At 46.8% G+C, this 16,493-nt stretch overlaps 1 protein-coding gene across 3 annotated transcripts in view; it reads left to right on the top strand.

Moving 5' to 3' along the window:
* The window catches only part of WDFY2 (WD repeat and FYVE domain containing 2), an 82,768-nt gene that overhangs the window by 1,427 nt on the left and 64,848 nt on the right, over positions 1–16,493 (top strand). The window contains exon 3 of one of the 3 annotated variants that reach the window (XM_039914919.1): positions 11,539–11,622. The exons of 1 other annotated variant lie outside the window; for it this stretch is intronic. Coding sequence is in view for 1 of the 2 variants with exons in the window: in XM_029048447.2 (XP_028904280.1) it covers positions 15,263–15,399 (137 nt within the window). In the remaining variant the exon portion in view is untranslated. Of the gene's footprint in view, positions 1–11,538; positions 11,623–15,261; positions 15,400–16,493 lie in introns of those variants that run through there. One more of the 3 variants, XM_029048447.2, reaches the window with a different exon arrangement.

Raw genomic sequence — 16,493 nt, 5'->3', positions numbered from 1 at the left:
ACAACTGGCTCTGGGCCTAGTGATGGTTGCCCATAAGTGCTGTCAGCAGGTCTTCCCTGCCCACCGCCCCCACTGACACTGGTACAGTCATCTGATATTCTCCCCTTCGATGGGCATAAACCCGCCAGAGGTGAAAATTAAGGAGGAAGGAAGCTCCCTCCCACCTCCTCGGCAGCATGATCATGCCACATTTCATCAACATGTAGTCCCAGCACAGAGAGAGAATCAGTGATTTTTTGCCTCCATTTTTGGCGGCTGAATTATTGGAATAATTTCCCCTGAGCCTTATGTCTCAATAGCAAGACTTTTTAGGACCTACTGTTTTCACCCAAAATTCTAAAATTCACAGACATAGTTCTTGTAATCATTGCTTTATTTTCCTTCTCCATTGTTTAAATGAACTAACACATCGTGGTGATTTACATTCATTCATTGTTTTCTGGATTGGATTTATGGGTTTGGCGTAAATGTCCATAGAATGTGAAAAAATGCATTTTGTGAAAGAATAAAACAGTGCATTTGGGAGTAGGCATTGTTATCTTAGTTAGGGAATAGAATCCGCCCAGCCAAATGTTTCAGCTAAACATTTTGAAACTACTGTTTCAATCTAAAAAGTTCAGCCATTCCAAGGTGAAGTTCCCAGCCAAACAAGTGAAGTGGCAGAAAGATGCCGTGTCTTTAGTAAACTGTCTTCAGGCTCTTTGCAACTGATGAAGAAAGTTGGAGTTTAGAAAAGATGGTGCTAACGAAGACCCCTCTCCTTGTTTCGGTCAGGGTGCTTCCTGATTCATAATTTTGCCTGGCTTCTAAATAAGCAATTAGTATTTATTAAGTATTGTACTAAACCTTGGGGAGGGATGATAGAGTTGGTAGAAATGATCCCGGCCCCAAAGGCACTTGCAACAATGGAGAGAGAAACAAAATTAGGTGGCAAATAATTCCAGGTGATTGGAAAAAGATCCTCTGGGTATACCTGGTTTCGGGGATCCTGAAAGCATCCCTGTAAAATACAACGGTTGGATATTTTACAAAGACTCAAAATCAGGATAAGCTCAGATGTCCGTTTCCAAACAAGAAGTAAAGATTGGCTGAGATGAGGTTGTGCTTCACGTTCTATTTACTATGAATATGATACACAGGTGGCCAAGGTTGTTAACAGGAAGAAAAATCGTTTGGGTGTTTTTTATAGAGCTCTAACTGAATATGAAAAATATTTGATACCTTCCCCATTAAGAGAAGTAGCAAGGCCTACTGATAAGCACGGGCCTGGGAGTCAGAAGGACCTGGGTTCTAGTTCTGGCTCCGTCACCTGTCTCCTGTGTGACCTTGGGCAAGTCACTCAACTTCTCTGTGCCTCAGTTTCCTCATCTGTAAAAAAAAAAATGGGGATTAAGACTGTTAGTCCCATATGGGACATGGACTGTGTCCAACCGATTACCTTGTATCTATGCCAGCGCTTAGAACAGTGCCTGGCAGTAGTAAGCGTTTAACAAATACCATTAAAAAACAGTGTTGTCAGATCACTTAAAAGGGAGAGCAGCCCATCAGAATACAGCGGGCTAACCTGAGCTGCATGGAGGCTTGGTAAAACAACCATCAGGTAGGTCCCTTACTCCGAGCCTTGCACCTCCTGGTAGCAGGACTCCGGACACCGGCCTGGAGAGTGTCCCCAGGCCCAAGGACCCCCTGCCCGCCTACCCCCACCACCTCCTTGTTTTCTCTGTGTCCTTTCCACTCCCCACCCTCCCCCGCCATCCCAGGGATAGCAGGAGTCCAGAGTTTGTCTCTCTCCGGGAGGGCAAAACACCCAGCACGCAGGGCCAGAGGCTCTTGGGATTCCTGCCAAGAGGCTGGGCCAAGGAGGCGGGCCCGGCTGTCTCCTGCCCCTCTTTGCAGAGGAAAAGAAGTTGTGCTTACTATTATATTCACTGAAAAGTTCGCCGGGGGGTAGGCTGAGGATTTTGTTTTAACCCTCAGGACCAGTGAGGTCAAAGGAAAAGGGGACTCATTTTTGTTAGCTTTTTATTTCTTTTCTGTTCGTTCTTCCCCTCTTTGTTGTCACTTCCGCTGAATATTCATCATACCCTTTACTCAGCATTTCCTATCAACCTTTTCCTCACAGATGGTTCTGTGTCCTCCTTACAAGACTTTTGCTACCACAGTCAAATACCTTCCTTGGCCCGCCTCCATTTCAAGTTTATATTCCGCCCAACGCTGCCCTAACTATTGTCAAGACAATTATACCTCTGGTGGAGAAACTCGCCCACCACCCATGCCAACTAAGCCTCAACTTCCTCCTGAAAATCCCTGATCCCACTCCTCCTTCTTACCCTATGACTCAATGAACCTTATGGAAAAAGCACAGTCCACAGATCATATGCTCCAGGAGGCATCCTCAGCACCAATGCTAGTTGCCATGGGGTCTTGCAATTCCAGCTCTTCTCTCATGCAGTTCGGGGATCCCCTGAAATGCTTTGGTTCTTCATAGAAACATAGAAACTAGACATGCAAGAGACATCACCGGTTACCTTTCAGGTGCTTTCTAGTGTGTTGTCAAGGCTTCCATTAAGTATCTTGAAGGATGCTATCTTAGCACCTGCTCAACTTCCTTTGAAATTTGCTTAGAGGCGAGCGTGTGAATTTGAAGCTAGTGGAATAAAAAGTGGCCCTCCTTGAGAAAACATTAAAAAGAAGCTGGAAGAACTTATAAGTTTGGACTAGGCTTTGAAGCCCTTTCGGCTAAAACTGAAAGTAAAGTGCAATAATTGAGACCTGAAAAGAAATGTCATTTTGGTGCCTGTTCTAAAATGTTTTCAAGTCTCATAAAGGCAGCAATTTAAATCACACTTTGCAGGACTAAATGTAAATGGTGTAGTAGATGGAACATGGCATAAGCAATTGTAACATATTTGGAAAGCTTGTTTTGTAACCCAGTATTCAAAACAGGTAATGAACTGAAAATAAACAATTCTGCATTATCCATCTACTACAAATTCAAATATATTTCAATTGTAAGCTCTATTCTATTTTTGTCCTTGCTGCCATTCTGCATGCAATAATGCATAACACTCTGGTGAACTCAAATATGATGTTAAAATTAAAAAGGTGACTATTACATGTTTTTCATTCCCTTCCTGCTTTAGTGGCAGACTTTACAGTGAGGAAATCAAACATTCACATATAAAAGTGTGCACCTGCAGCTGTGGCTAGGTGGAAAGGGGAGCAGAAACCCCCTTCCAGGAGCCTGCAGCTGCAACCCCCACCCTTCCCCCTAAACAGGGATTGTAAATTCGTTGTGGGCAGGGAACGAATCTGCCAACTCGGTTATATCATACTCTCCCGATCGCTGAGTACAGTGCATTGCACAGAATAAGCACTCAAGTAAAAACGATTGATTGAAGACCCTTTACTTTCCTTTTCCTCAGCGGGCTTCTTCCATGAAGCAGAGTCAGTGGCCACATCATTCTAGACTGTTAGCATGTTGTGGGCAGGGAACGAGTCTTCCAACTCAATTGTTTTGCACTCTCCCAAGCACTTAGGAGAGTGTTCTGCACACAGGACGTGCTCCATAAATCCCATTGATGGATTGATTATTCTCAGTAACATTCTCAGGCCAAAAAACACTCGTACTGAGCCCGAAAGGGATTTCTGGCCCTTCAGTGATATATGTGTGGAATACTGCCACTGACTGTAGCAGAGCCAAACAATAAATCATAATAATAATCATAATAATAGTCTTTGTTAAGCTGTTACCATGTGCCAGCCACTGTTCTAAGCACTGGGTGGATACAAGCAAATCAGGTTGGACACAGTCCCTGTCCCACGTGGGGGTCACAGTCTCAAATCCCCATTTTCCAGATGAGGTAGCTGAGACCCAGAGAAGTGAAGTGACTTAACCAAGCCCAGTATGTCAATGACATTGCTGTAGTGGGAATGTGTCACTTTGTTATTCTGCACTTCCCAAGCATCTAGTGTAGTGCACTGCCCCAAGGGGATGCTCAATAGATACTGCTATTACTGCTACTAAGAAAAGTGACCTGCTGACTTCTTCTAACCAAGTTCTTAGGTGAATGGAGATGATGGTCAATTCTCAGACTTTAAAAAATAATTTAGAAGTTAAGATCATCATCATCATTATCATTGGTATTTATTGAGTGCCTGCAGTGTATGGGGCACTGAAAAAGGAATTTAGGTTGGGAGGCATGTTCTCTGCCCACAACGAGCTTACGGTCTAGACAAGGAGACCTCCAGAAATGACAGGGAGAGGGCAGAAATGGCAAAATCCCCTTTGAGTTCCCCAGATTCCATGCAGCGTAAAAGCAAAATAAGAGCCAGATATTGTACAAGGGGGCACCTAGACTGATGCCTTTGAAATAGAGTCCAGGAATTAAGATGTTTCATTTAGTATTGTGGCTGCAAAGATTAGCTAATTAACTAAGCATTCAAGCAGTATAGATCTATTCTCTAATCAGGACCAAATGAACAATTCTGAGAAAGCACATGTTAAACATGGGTTCTGAATATCAGGCAAATAGTTAGGCCTGAGGGACAAATTGCTTCCTTAAAACAGGAGTGAAATTAGATGAACTTATTCAATTGGAAAGAAAATGAGATTTTTTTTTCCCAGAAAATATTTCCTCACCATCATGTGTTGAGAATTAGAGTAAGAAGCAAACCTACTGGTCTATAATAACTTTATTTGTCTAAAGCCAAATGAACACAAAAGGCCAAGATGGGATGGCAGTGAGATTTGGTTATAGGAATCACGCGAGGCTCTGGCATACATTCACTGGTCCCCGCATGATTTGCTCCAAGCTACTTGAAATCCCAGGGACTCGAGCTCCTGATCTGTAAGGTGGCCCCCAATATACCTCTATTTTATAGGTGTATTGTGATGAAAGAGAACACTTTGTATTACCTGGAAGGAAGATGGGATGGGATTTCATAGTACTGTTCTTAGAACACTTTTCACACAGAAGCGGCGTGGCTTAGTAGACTGAGCACGGACCTGGCTCTTATCCCGGCTCCGCCACTTGTCTACTGTACGATCTTGGGCAAGTCACTTAACCTCTCTGAGCCCCAGTTCCCCAATCTGCAAAATGGGGGTTCAATACCTCTTCTCCATCCTTTTAATCATAATAATAATGATGATGGTATTTCATAAACGCTATGTGCCAAGCACTGTTCTAAGTGCTGGAGTAGATACAAGGTAGGTTGTCCCACATGGGGCTCACAGTCTTAATCCTCATTTTATAGATGAGGTAATTGAGGCACAGAGAAGTTAAGTGACTTGCCCAAAGTCACACAGCTGACAAGTGACAGAGCGGAGATTAGAACCCACAACCTCTGACTCCCAAACCTGTGCTCTTTCCACTAAGCCATGCTGCTGCTTTAGACTGTGAGCTCCATGTAGGACCTGATTATCTTGTGTCTACCCTAGCGCTTAGTACAGTGCTTGACACATAGCACTTATCAATTGTCACATTTGTTGTTGTTATTGTCAAAGTGTCACACTTACGAAGCATTGTGGCCTAGTGGGATGAGTACAGGCCTGGGAGTCAGAGGGCCTGGTTCTAATCCTGGCTCTGCCACTTGCCTGCTGTGTGATTTTGGGCAAGTCACTTTAATTTCTCTCTGCTTCCATTTCCTCATTTACAGAATAGGGTTTCAATACCTGTACTCCCTCCTACTTAGACTGAGAGCCCCATGCGGGACAAGGACTATGTCCTGATTATCTTATCTCCACCCCAGTGCTCAGAACAGTGCTTGGCACATACTAAGCACTTTAACAAATCCCACGATTATTACTGTCACCCAACCTGGGGTGGTATTAAAAAATACAAACCTGTAATTCACCCATCCATCTAGTCCTCCCAAATGCTTCACTGGGTTTCTCTCTGCCTTGGCCCCACATTTGAGGAGGAAAGATGAAAGGAGAGTAATAATACTAATAATGGAATCAGTTATGCACTTACTGAATGCCAGATACTGTACTAAGCACTGAGAAGATGCCTCCCCTGCCCTGGTTATCCCCTTGCCTTCCCGTTCGACATTCCCAGGTGGGCTGTCAGCTATTTCCATCCATGAATTAGTCACAGTTTTGACTGGAAAAGGGATGGGAAGAGTGAAGCCACCAATACCCATTCCAGGGAAACAAGCGAGACAGTCCGATCATTCATTCATTCAGTCATTTATTGAGCACTTACTGTGTGCAAAGCACTGTACTAAGTGTTTGGAAAGTACAATTCGGCAAATACTGAATTCAGTCACAAATATTGGGTTGGCGGGGGAGTCTAAATGCCTCAATTAATAAGTGAATTATGATCAGAGGGCCTTTTCCCCAGTTTGAAAGCTAAACAGTGATCTAAAATAATATAAGCAGTCCCAGGAGGATGCATTACCATCCAGTGGTCCCAAAAAGAAGCTGTGTTCAGTTTGTGGATTAAAAGGTGGAGGAAGCAGCTAGAAAGGGAATTTAGGACAGCCCTTCTCCAATGAAGACAGCCCTCCCTGTGGGGATCGGGAGGGATGGACTGGCAAATAAGCACCTGCGGAGGACCCCCGAAGTCCTGGTGATCAGCCACAGGCAAATAAAAATAAACTCCAACTGCACATGGAATTGAAAATCGCACAGTTTACTCTCCAGGCAGTCTTCTACTTAAGCTGTTTTGGATTTCGACCAATGGCACACCATTTCTAAATGTACATCTTGTTTCGGCTTTACAGCACCTGGGTTTGCACTTTACCACACCTGCCTCCTTTCTAAAGCACTAGCTCTGGGGAAGTGGGGAGAGGCACTAGGGAATTGGGGGAAACGGGGAACAATTTTAAAAGCCGTGGCAGGAGGGTGCAGGAGAGATGGAGAAGGGTTAAAGAAGTCAGTGGCATGGAGCAGGAGAAGTTGGGAGGCAAGGGAAGAGAGGTATTACCTAATCAGTCAGCAGAGTCAACATGGAGGGTTGACGTCCATTTTACTTCCGGTGTGAGGTTCAAATCGGCTACGCCAGGATGAAATCTCTCTGACTCAATATAAATATACAAATGGAGCTACAGGACTCACCTACAATTGACTGAGAACCCAATTCTGGGTAATCTGGGTAAGATTAGGATATCCCATTTTATTTCAGGAACCGACACCCCGTTTTATAGCATTATTCCTATACGAGAGCTAGCTCTGACATACACCTCTTGACTTTAACAGGAAGTTTGCAGGAACCAATTGTGTGAGAAACCCGAGGACTCTGTATTTAGATCCATTTCAAGGCTGACTCGGATTTACTATTCCAGTGTTCAAAAAAATGTCAGCAGTCAATTGTTCGATTAGTACATGCAAATCTCCACATTCACTAATCTACCCAACCAGTGTGGTCTGGTGGTTAGAACAGTGGAGTGGAAATAAATAGACAATCTGCCAGTAACTGGATCCACCGGTGGTTATTTCCTGCTTCAGCAGAGATTATTCCTTTGGCAAGCTGTTTAACTGCTCCGAACATTTGTAGCCACAGAAAACTTTCAAATATCTGAGCTCATGCTGCCCATCTTTTATGAGCATGAGCGCCCACTGCTCCTTGCCAAATGTTTGTGACCTTTTCCTTTGTGGACCCAAATCCAGACAGTAAAAAAGGCATGGAAAGAAGGGGCAGGCAAGGAAGGGCGGAAAGTGTGGGCAGATAATAATTATGGCTTTTATTAAGCACTTATTATGTGCTAAGTGCTGGGGTAGATACAGAATAATCAAATCAGACACACAGTCCCTGTCCCCCATGGACTCACAGTTCAAGGTAAGGGGTGCAGATATCTTATTCCCATTTTGAGGCCCAGAGAAGTTAAGTGACTTGGCCAAGGTCACATATTAGGCCAGTAGTAGAGCTGAGACTAGAACTCGAGTCTCCTGACTTCCAGACCTGGGTTCTTTCCTCTAGGCAACACTGCCTTCAATCCAGTGACGTCTAGATGTCCTGAGAAGTATGACACAATTTTTGAACCAAATCCTGTCATTTAGTAGCAAAATGGGGTAATCTATCAGTCAACCAATGGTATTTATTGAGCACTTACTGTTTATTGAGCACTTACAGAGCATTTGGGAGAGTACAATACAACAGAATTGGTAGACATGGTCCCTGACTACAAGTGAGCTTGAAGTCCAGAGGGGGAGGCAGACATTAATAAAAAGGAGAATAATATCAATTTTATAACGTAAAGGGAGTTGTCATCAGGACCGATGTAGATTCCTGGAAGGTTGTACAGGTAACCTTTGTGCCCTAGCACTGCCAGGAGGAGCTGAGGCCAATGCCCGAGGGCTTCCTCGTTCAAGCTGGCAACTTGGGGTGCTGCTTCTGGAATCCCCAGGAGTCAACCCCATTCCCAAGCAGAAGATAATCACGGCCCTTTGCCTCATCGGCCCTCCCGGCCCCTCACTCCACTTCTGCTGACGGCTCCGCCGACGGCCTGATCCCAGTTACCCTCCGTGATCAGCTCTTCTGGGGCAGCAGGCCTCCATCCGGTTCATTGGCCGTAGAACTGCCAATGGGCACTGCTAGCTGAGGGTCACACTTGCAAAATCTTCCACGGGTGGAAAGGGATCAAAGCTTATTTCCTCAACCTCCAACTGGCTATGAAGGTTTGGGTCAGTTACCAAAATTGTCCACCAGGTGGGGCTAGTCTAAAGCCACAAACCAGTCATTCATTCAATAGTATTTATTGAGCGCTTACTATGTGCACAGCACTGTACTAAGCGCTCAGTCCTCTGGGGATCAGTCTTCCCGACCCCCTGACCTTCTAGTAGAGGTCAGTCCTTTCTCCTGACCCTTCCTGCCTCTTGCTCCTTGCGGGAAGGCCCTTCTAGGCAGTCTGAATGAGCTTGGGATAACTTGCATTTCCAAGCATTACAGATTCTCTCTAACACCTTCTCTTTTGGAGGTAAGGCAGGGGCCCACCTCTGCCTTCGTTAGCCCTCTTAAAAACACCCATAGCCCTGGCTCAGAAGCCCCAGTGAGAGGCTAGCGTGCACATCAGTGGTGGGTAGTTCCAAGTGTTAACCCCAGTCCACCTTTTGGAGATCCGCTATTTCTCCAGGCCTGCCTGTGAGAGGGCTGCCATAACTACGGCTTTTACGAATCAGTCCATCAGTGGTATTAATTGAGTGCTTACTGTGTGCAGAGCATTGTGCTAAGTGCTCGGGTGTGTACGCAACAGGACACGTTCCCTGCCCATCGGGAACTTGCAGACTAGAGGGAAGATGGGCTTTAAAATAATTTATGGCTGTGTACATCAGCGCCGTGGGGCTAAGGGTGGGGTGAATATCAGTGTTTAAGAGGGTACACATCCGGGTGCAAAGGTGAGGCAGAAGAGAGAGGGAGTAGGGGAAATGAGTCAGGGAAGGCCTCTTGGAGGAGATGTAATTGAAATAAGGTTTTGAAGGTGGGGAGATTAGAGGTCTGTTGTATATGAAGGGGGAGGAAGTTCCAGGATAGAGGGAGGATGTACAGAAGGGGTGAGTGGGGAGTCAGATGAGAACAAAGTACATTGAGTAGGTTAGCATTAGAGGGGTGAATTGTGTGGACTGGTCTGTAGTAGGAAAACTGCGTGGTGAGATAGCACGGGGGGTGAGCGGACCAAGTGCTTTAAAGCCAGTGATAGGGAGTTTCTGTTTGATGTGGAAGTGGATGGGCAACCTCTGGAGGTTCTTGAGGAGTGGGGAGACATGGACTGAATGTTTTTTAGAAAAATGATCCAGGAAGGGCTGGAGTGGGGAGAGATAGGAGGCAGGGAGGTCAGGGAGGAGGCTGACCAGTTTCTTCTGAGGGAATACTGATGAAGCAGTTCTAGTACTGCCAACCCCCTTTTGAAGGCAGCGTTCTCTACCTTTATCAAGTGTCTACTGAATACGGAGTTGTCGATTCACTTATTGGTCTCCTTCCTTGATATATTTTGACTTGATAAAGTGATGAAAACCCACTTCAATTTAGCATTATCTAATGATATATAGTTAGACAGTGGAAAATCTGTAAACTCAGGGTGACTTTTTGCTGAACAGGATGTGAAAGAAAACACTTTGAAAATTTAGTATGGTGTATGTGCATAAAAAATGCCTCAGTCATCTCATCTGTAAAATGGGGATTAAGATTGTGAGCCACATGTGAGACAGGGAGTATGCCCAACCTGATTAAGCTTGTATCTATCCCAGTGCTTAGAAGAGTGCTTGAAATGAGGTAAGCGCTTAACAAATACCATCACTAGTATTATTATCGAGCTCTTCATGGTGGCTGCTGGGGGCACAATTGCATGAATTCCCCAGAAGTTAGCAAATCTCCTCCCCCAGGTCCTTGGTTAAACGTAATCCTCCTCAAATGCGCATGGCACACAGCTGTCATTTGAATCACTTTCTGGCCAAAAGTCAGGGAGACATATTCAAGGAGGAAAGAGGTTGCTCTTCTCATCTTTCCTTCTCAGGAGCATAACTTCCCTGGTGGGAGGAGAAGAATTGAGCTGATTTCATTTGAAATCTATACCCTTTCCTGCACAGTAATGAGTAACAAGGAGAAGCAGCGTGGCGCAGTGGAAAGAGCACGGGCTTTGGAGTCAGGGCTCATGAGTTCGAATCCAAGCTCTGCCACTTGTCAGCTGTGTGACTGTGGGCAAGTCACTTAACTTCTCTGTGCCTCAGTTCCCTCATCTGTAAAATGGGGATTAAGACTGTGAGCCCCACGTGGGACAACCTGATTCCCCTGTGTTTACCCCAGCGCTTAGAACAGTGCTCTGCACATAGTAAGCGCTTAACAAATACTAACATTATTATTATTATTATTATTATTACAGTAATTCCCTGTCATCTCTGGAGTACAGACTTTAGAGCTAGGTTTGGAAACTCAAGAACTACATGTGTAACCCAATAAACCTCAGAGCCACTTTTTCCTTTCCCCAGTTCTTCCTTAAGCAGCATTTTTCTGATGGCTGAAGTCAGGCTCACCTTAAAAAGAGGTTATGCTTGCAAACAATTCTCTGGGGAAACCAAGATAAAAAGAGCATTCTTTGGCCACACAGTTCATCCTCTTTCAAAACACCTCACATTAGGTAAAGCTATTCCTATTGGGAGTATTTCCGTTAGTGGCATGTGGTGGATTTCCAGGTAAGTCATGCAGTAAGAACATAATAATAATTCTGGTAGTTGTTAAGCACTTCCTAAGTGCTGAGCACTGGGGCAGATGCAATTTATTGGTTTTTTATGAGTAGTCAAGTGTTCTGCACACAGTAAGCATTCAATAAATACATTTGAATGAATGAATGAATGAATGAATGAAAGAAAGAAAATGATAGATCAGACACAATCCCACATGGGGCTCAGTTTAAAGATGGGGGGAGAACAGGTATTTAATCACTGTTTTACAGAGGAGGAAACTGAGACAGGGAAGTTAAGGGATTTGCCCAAGTTTACGCCATAGGCAACTGGTCGATCTGGGATTAGAAGCCAGTTCTCCTCTGGCCTTCCAGTCCTGCGGTCTTTCCACTAACTCCCATGTTCTCTTACGCTGGTGACAGCATCCTGAGAGGGGAGAGGGACTTCCAGATGCCTCACTCTTCCAAGGAGCAGAGGAGTTTGCGTCTTGAACTGAGGAACTGAAGGTCAGTTTTTGCGCAGGTTCCTGAAAAAAGGAAGCTCGTGGTGGGCTGGGCAGCCTCAAGCTACTTCACATAGCATGATTTAAAGTGTGGCTTTGATATCCCACAAGCTAGGGTTGGAAGAATCAGAAAGACGTGCTGAGGTTGGACAACGTGAGTCGCGATTACAAGCTTACAGTTTAGAGGGTCTACCACTGTTTTAATTGTTAGTAGAAATAATAATAAATAATTTATTGCACAATCATAATTATATAATTAATGTATACTATAATGACAGTTTATTTTACAATTATTTACATTTACCATGGTTTTACAACATGCGTTTATCACACAATCACTGGTATTGATTGAGCACTATGTGCAGAGCACTGTACTAAGCCCTTGGGAGAGTACAATACAACAGAAGTAGCAGACATGTTCCTGCTCATAAACACAATGGACTGTAAGTTTGGTGTGGGCAGGGAATGTCTCTACCGGCTCTGTTATATTGTACTCTCCCGAGCACATGGTACCGGAGAAGCAGCGTGGCTCAGTGGAAAGAGCCCGGGCTTGGGGGTCATTGGTTCTAATCCCAGCTCTGCCACTTGTCAGCTGTGTGACTTTGGGCAAGTCACTTAACTTCTCTGTGCTTCAGTTACCTCATCTGTAAAATGGGGATTAACTGTGAGCCTCATGTGGGACAACCTGATTACCCTCTATCTACCCCAGCGCTTAGAACAGTGCTCTGCACATAGTAAGCACTTAACAAATACCAAATACCAACATTACCTTTGCTCTGCACAAAGTAAGTGCTCGGTAAATATCACCGATCATGTTCACATTTACCAACTCTATTGTATTGTACTCTCCGAGGGCTGAATTCAGTGCTCTGCACACAGTATGTGCTCAGTAGATACCTTTGTCTGAATAACTGTTACTCGAAATTTCTGGCTCGATTCCCCAGTTCTTATTCAGGGAGGGAGAGAGTTTATATTTTATTGGAACAGAGTGGCCAGGCATTTGCTTGGATAACCCAAAAGATGTTTTAAGTATTTGGCCCAATCTGTTTTTCTCTTCCAGCTGAAAATCCAACTACCTCTTCCTATTGTAATGCGGTCAGACCAAGAGTTGTTTCAAGTTCATTTCAGTCCCACCAGAAAATAGGCAGGAACATTCCAGTCATTGCATTTTCAAGTTATAAATGGATATTATTGTAGCCCGGGGCATGATTGTGGTCCCTTTAAGAGCTCTCCCTTCCCCCAATTTAGGGAAGGAAGTGGGTAGCTGGAGAAGTCTACTCTAGAGAGTAGGAGGGAAAGTTGTGGCTGAAAAGAAGCCACTGAGGAGAGAGCCAAGCGTGCTTGCTGCTGGTATTCTGATGCAAACTCTGTTTTGTATGCTCCTAGGCACTTAATACAGGGCACTGTACACAGTGGTAGATAAATACATTTGATCGATGCTGCTGTTGTCATGGCTGTAGCTGTTTTATCTTTAAGGGGAAAGTCTTCAAAACTTCATAGGGCTGTCGAGTCAGTACTCGTTTACATTTCTGTGCTAACTTCCTTGCAATAAACCCCAAATCCTGTTTTCCAGTCACCCAATTGTATATTATTGATTGATTTACTGTGATCAGGGAGAGCGGGTTGGTAGAGTCAAAGGGTATTATTTCAATCAATGCAACTTCATGAGTGCCTTTTTAGTGTAAAGCACTGTACTACCTGCTTGGAAGCGTAAACCCGAACAGAACTGGGGACACACTCAAATAACTCTGTGAGGAGCTCAATCAATTGATCAATTGATCCTGTTTACTGAGCACTTACTGTGTGCAGAGCACTGTGCTAAAGGCTTGGAAGAAGACAGTATAACAGAGTTAGTGGACACATTCCCTGCCTACAAGGAGCTCACACAGTCTAGAGGACTGGAGTTTAGCCCCAGATGGAGTTTCTGGGGTGTTGCTGAACTCCAAAAATAACTTAGTCAACTTACTGCATGCAGAGTGCTTGGGAGAGTACAATATAACAGACACATTTCCTGCCCCAAAGAGCTTACATGAGGGGATTCCAGTAAAAAGAAAGAAATGCTCCTTGAGGGTGGGGATCATGCCTAGGAAGTCTATTGTATTCTTCCAAGTGATTAGGTCAGCGATCTGCACAGAGTAAGGGCTAAGTAAACATTATTGATTGATAAGTGAGCATGACCAGGGGTTGGCAAACTCCATGAGGAGATACTTGCACTAAGAAACAAAAGTCTGTTTTTTGGAAGCTGTCAGCCAATCCCCCAGCTGGGGAATTCCTCATAAAACACTCCCCGATGACAGTAAATAGCCTGACTCATCTGTGACACCATCTTAGCTCTGCATCTCCCTCTCCTACTCACAATTTCCCTCACCTTTGTTTTCTTCTGCTCAGAGAGGCACATTAGGAGGCAGTAGGTGGGGTTAGAGTGTGGACCTGGGCAACCAGCTGGCTGCTGCCCACTGTTAGGGAGGGAGCAATTTAGGCTTGGGTTCCTATGCAGGCTCTGCCCCTTGCCTGTCTTTTGACCTTGGGTAAGTCACTTAACTTCTCTGTTAAATGGGGTTTGGATACCTCAGCCTCCCCTTGGACTGTGAGACAGAGATGGTGGTGTCTGATACAGTTGTGTCTCTCCCGGCCCTCAGTTCAGAGTACTCACTTAAACCAATTTTACAGCGGGATCATTGACTCCAGTCCCTCATCCGTAAAATGGGGATGAAGACCGTGAGCCCTACGTGGGACAACCTGATGACCTTGTATTCATTCAGTAGTATTTATTGAGCGCTTACTATGTGCAGAGCACTGTACTAAGCGCTTGGAATGGACAATTCGGCAACAGATAGAGACAATCCCTGCCCATCGACGGGCTTACAGTCTAATGGGGGGAGACAGACGGACAAAAACGAGACAACTTAATCGCAATAAATAGAATCAAGGGGATGTACACCTCATTTACCAAATAAACGGGGTAATTAGAGTAATAAAAGTATATACTGATGAGCACAGTGCTGAGGGGGAGGAGCGGGGGGAAAGGGGACCTTGTATCTCCCCCAGCGCTTAGGACACTGCTTGGCACATCGTAAGCGCTTAACACATAGCAACATTATTACTTCCCTGGGCCTCAGTTACCGCCTCTGGAAAGGGGGGGGGCGAAGGCGGCGAGCCCCCCCCCCGCCCCCCCCGGCCGTGGGACAACCTGATGACCTTGTCCCCGCCCCTGAGCGCTTCACCACTGCCATCACTATTCATTATTATTTAAGGGGGGGGGGGGGGGGGTCATTTTGGGGCGCATGCGTAGTGGGTGCGGCTCCAATCAAGGTCGCTACAAAGGGCGGGGGGGTGGAGGGGGAAATCGCTGCGCTTCAGGGTGCGCATGCGCAGGCGGGGGTGCCAGGTTTCTGGAATCCCGGAAGTGACGTCACCCGCGGTGTTGGGCGGCCCCTCCCCCCCCGCTCCCCCGCCGGGTCCCGTGGGCCCCGCCCCGTCTCGTGCGGCGGCGGCGGCGGGCGCGCGCCGTCGGGGCCGCGCTCGGGGGGGGGGGCCCCGCCCATTCCTCGCGGAGCCGCCGGGCGCGGGAGCCGCCGCCGCCGCTCGCCCGGGCCCGGGCCCGGACCCCCGAGCCCCTCCGGGCCCCCCGGACCCCCCCCCCCATGGCGGCCGAGGACCGGCCCAAGCCGCTGACTCGCAAGCCCATCCTGCTGCAGCGGGTGGAGGGCTCCCAGGAGGTGGTGAACATGGCCGTCATCGTGCCCAAGGAGGAGGGCGTCATCAGCGTCTCCGAGGACAGGTAGGGGCCGCATCGTCTCCCTCCGCATCGGGCCGGTTGGCACCACTGCCCCGGGGGCCGCTTTGGCTCCGGCCGCCAGAGCCCTCCGCCCCTTCTCCCCAGCTCTGGCCTTCCCTGGCTGCCCCCCTTTCGCCCCGGTGCCCCGGGGGTGTCTCCCCACCCTGCGCCGCTTAGTACAGCGCTCCCGACACAGACGGCAAACCCCTGGGGGACGGGAATCGCCTCTCCCCGTTGCTTAATGCTGCAGATTGTAAAATTCCCGGGGACTGGGATCGTGACTCCTCAGGCTTAGTGGGCTCGCCCAAGCGCTTAGTCCAGCGTTCCGAGCACAGTAGATTGCAAACTCTTTGGGGAGGAGAATCCCGTCTCCTTAGTCAACTTTGGTCTCCCAAGCGCTTAGTACCGCGCTCCGGACACAGTAGATTGCAGACTCCTTGGGGACGAGATTCGCGTCTCCCCAGTCTACTGTGCTCTCCCAAGCGCTTAGTACAGCGCTCGAACACTGTAGCTTGTAAAATCCCCGGGAACTGGGATCCTGTCTCCATAGTGTGCTCGCCCAAGCGCTTAGTACAGCGCCTCGAACCCAGCAGATTGCAAACTCCTTGGGGACTAGAACCGTGCCTCCTTCATCCCTTGTACTCTCCCAAGCGCTTAGTACAGCGCTCCGAACACTGTAGACTGTAAAATCCTCGGGGATTGGGATCGTGCTCCCTTAATCTCTTCTTGTCTCCCTAACGCTTAGTACAGCGCTTCGAACACAGTAGATTGCAAACTCCTTGGGGACTAGAACCGTGCCTCCTTAATCCCTTGTACTCTCCCGAGCGCTTAGTACAGCGCTTCGAACACTGTAGATTGTAAAAACCTCGGGGACTGGGATCGTGCCTCCTTAATCTCTTGTGCTCTCCCAAGCGCTCAGTACAGCGCTGTGAACACAGTAGATTGCCAAATCCTTGGGGACAAGAATCGTGTCCCCTTAGTCTGTTGTGCTCTCCTAAGCGCTTAGTGCAGCGCTCCGAAGTAGACTGGGATCATGGCTGTCTTTTCTACCCTCCTAAGCGTTTAGTACAGTGCTCTGCATATAGCAAGTGCTTAGT

This window comes from Ornithorhynchus anatinus, chromosome 20 (assembly GCF_004115215.2).
Source record: "Ornithorhynchus anatinus isolate Pmale09 chromosome 20, mOrnAna1.pri.v4, whole genome shotgun sequence".
Taxonomy (NCBI): domain Eukaryota; kingdom Metazoa; phylum Chordata; class Mammalia; order Monotremata; family Ornithorhynchidae; genus Ornithorhynchus; species Ornithorhynchus anatinus.
Note: the sequence above shows the minus strand (reverse complement) of the source record. Positions and strands in the feature narration are given on the sequence as shown.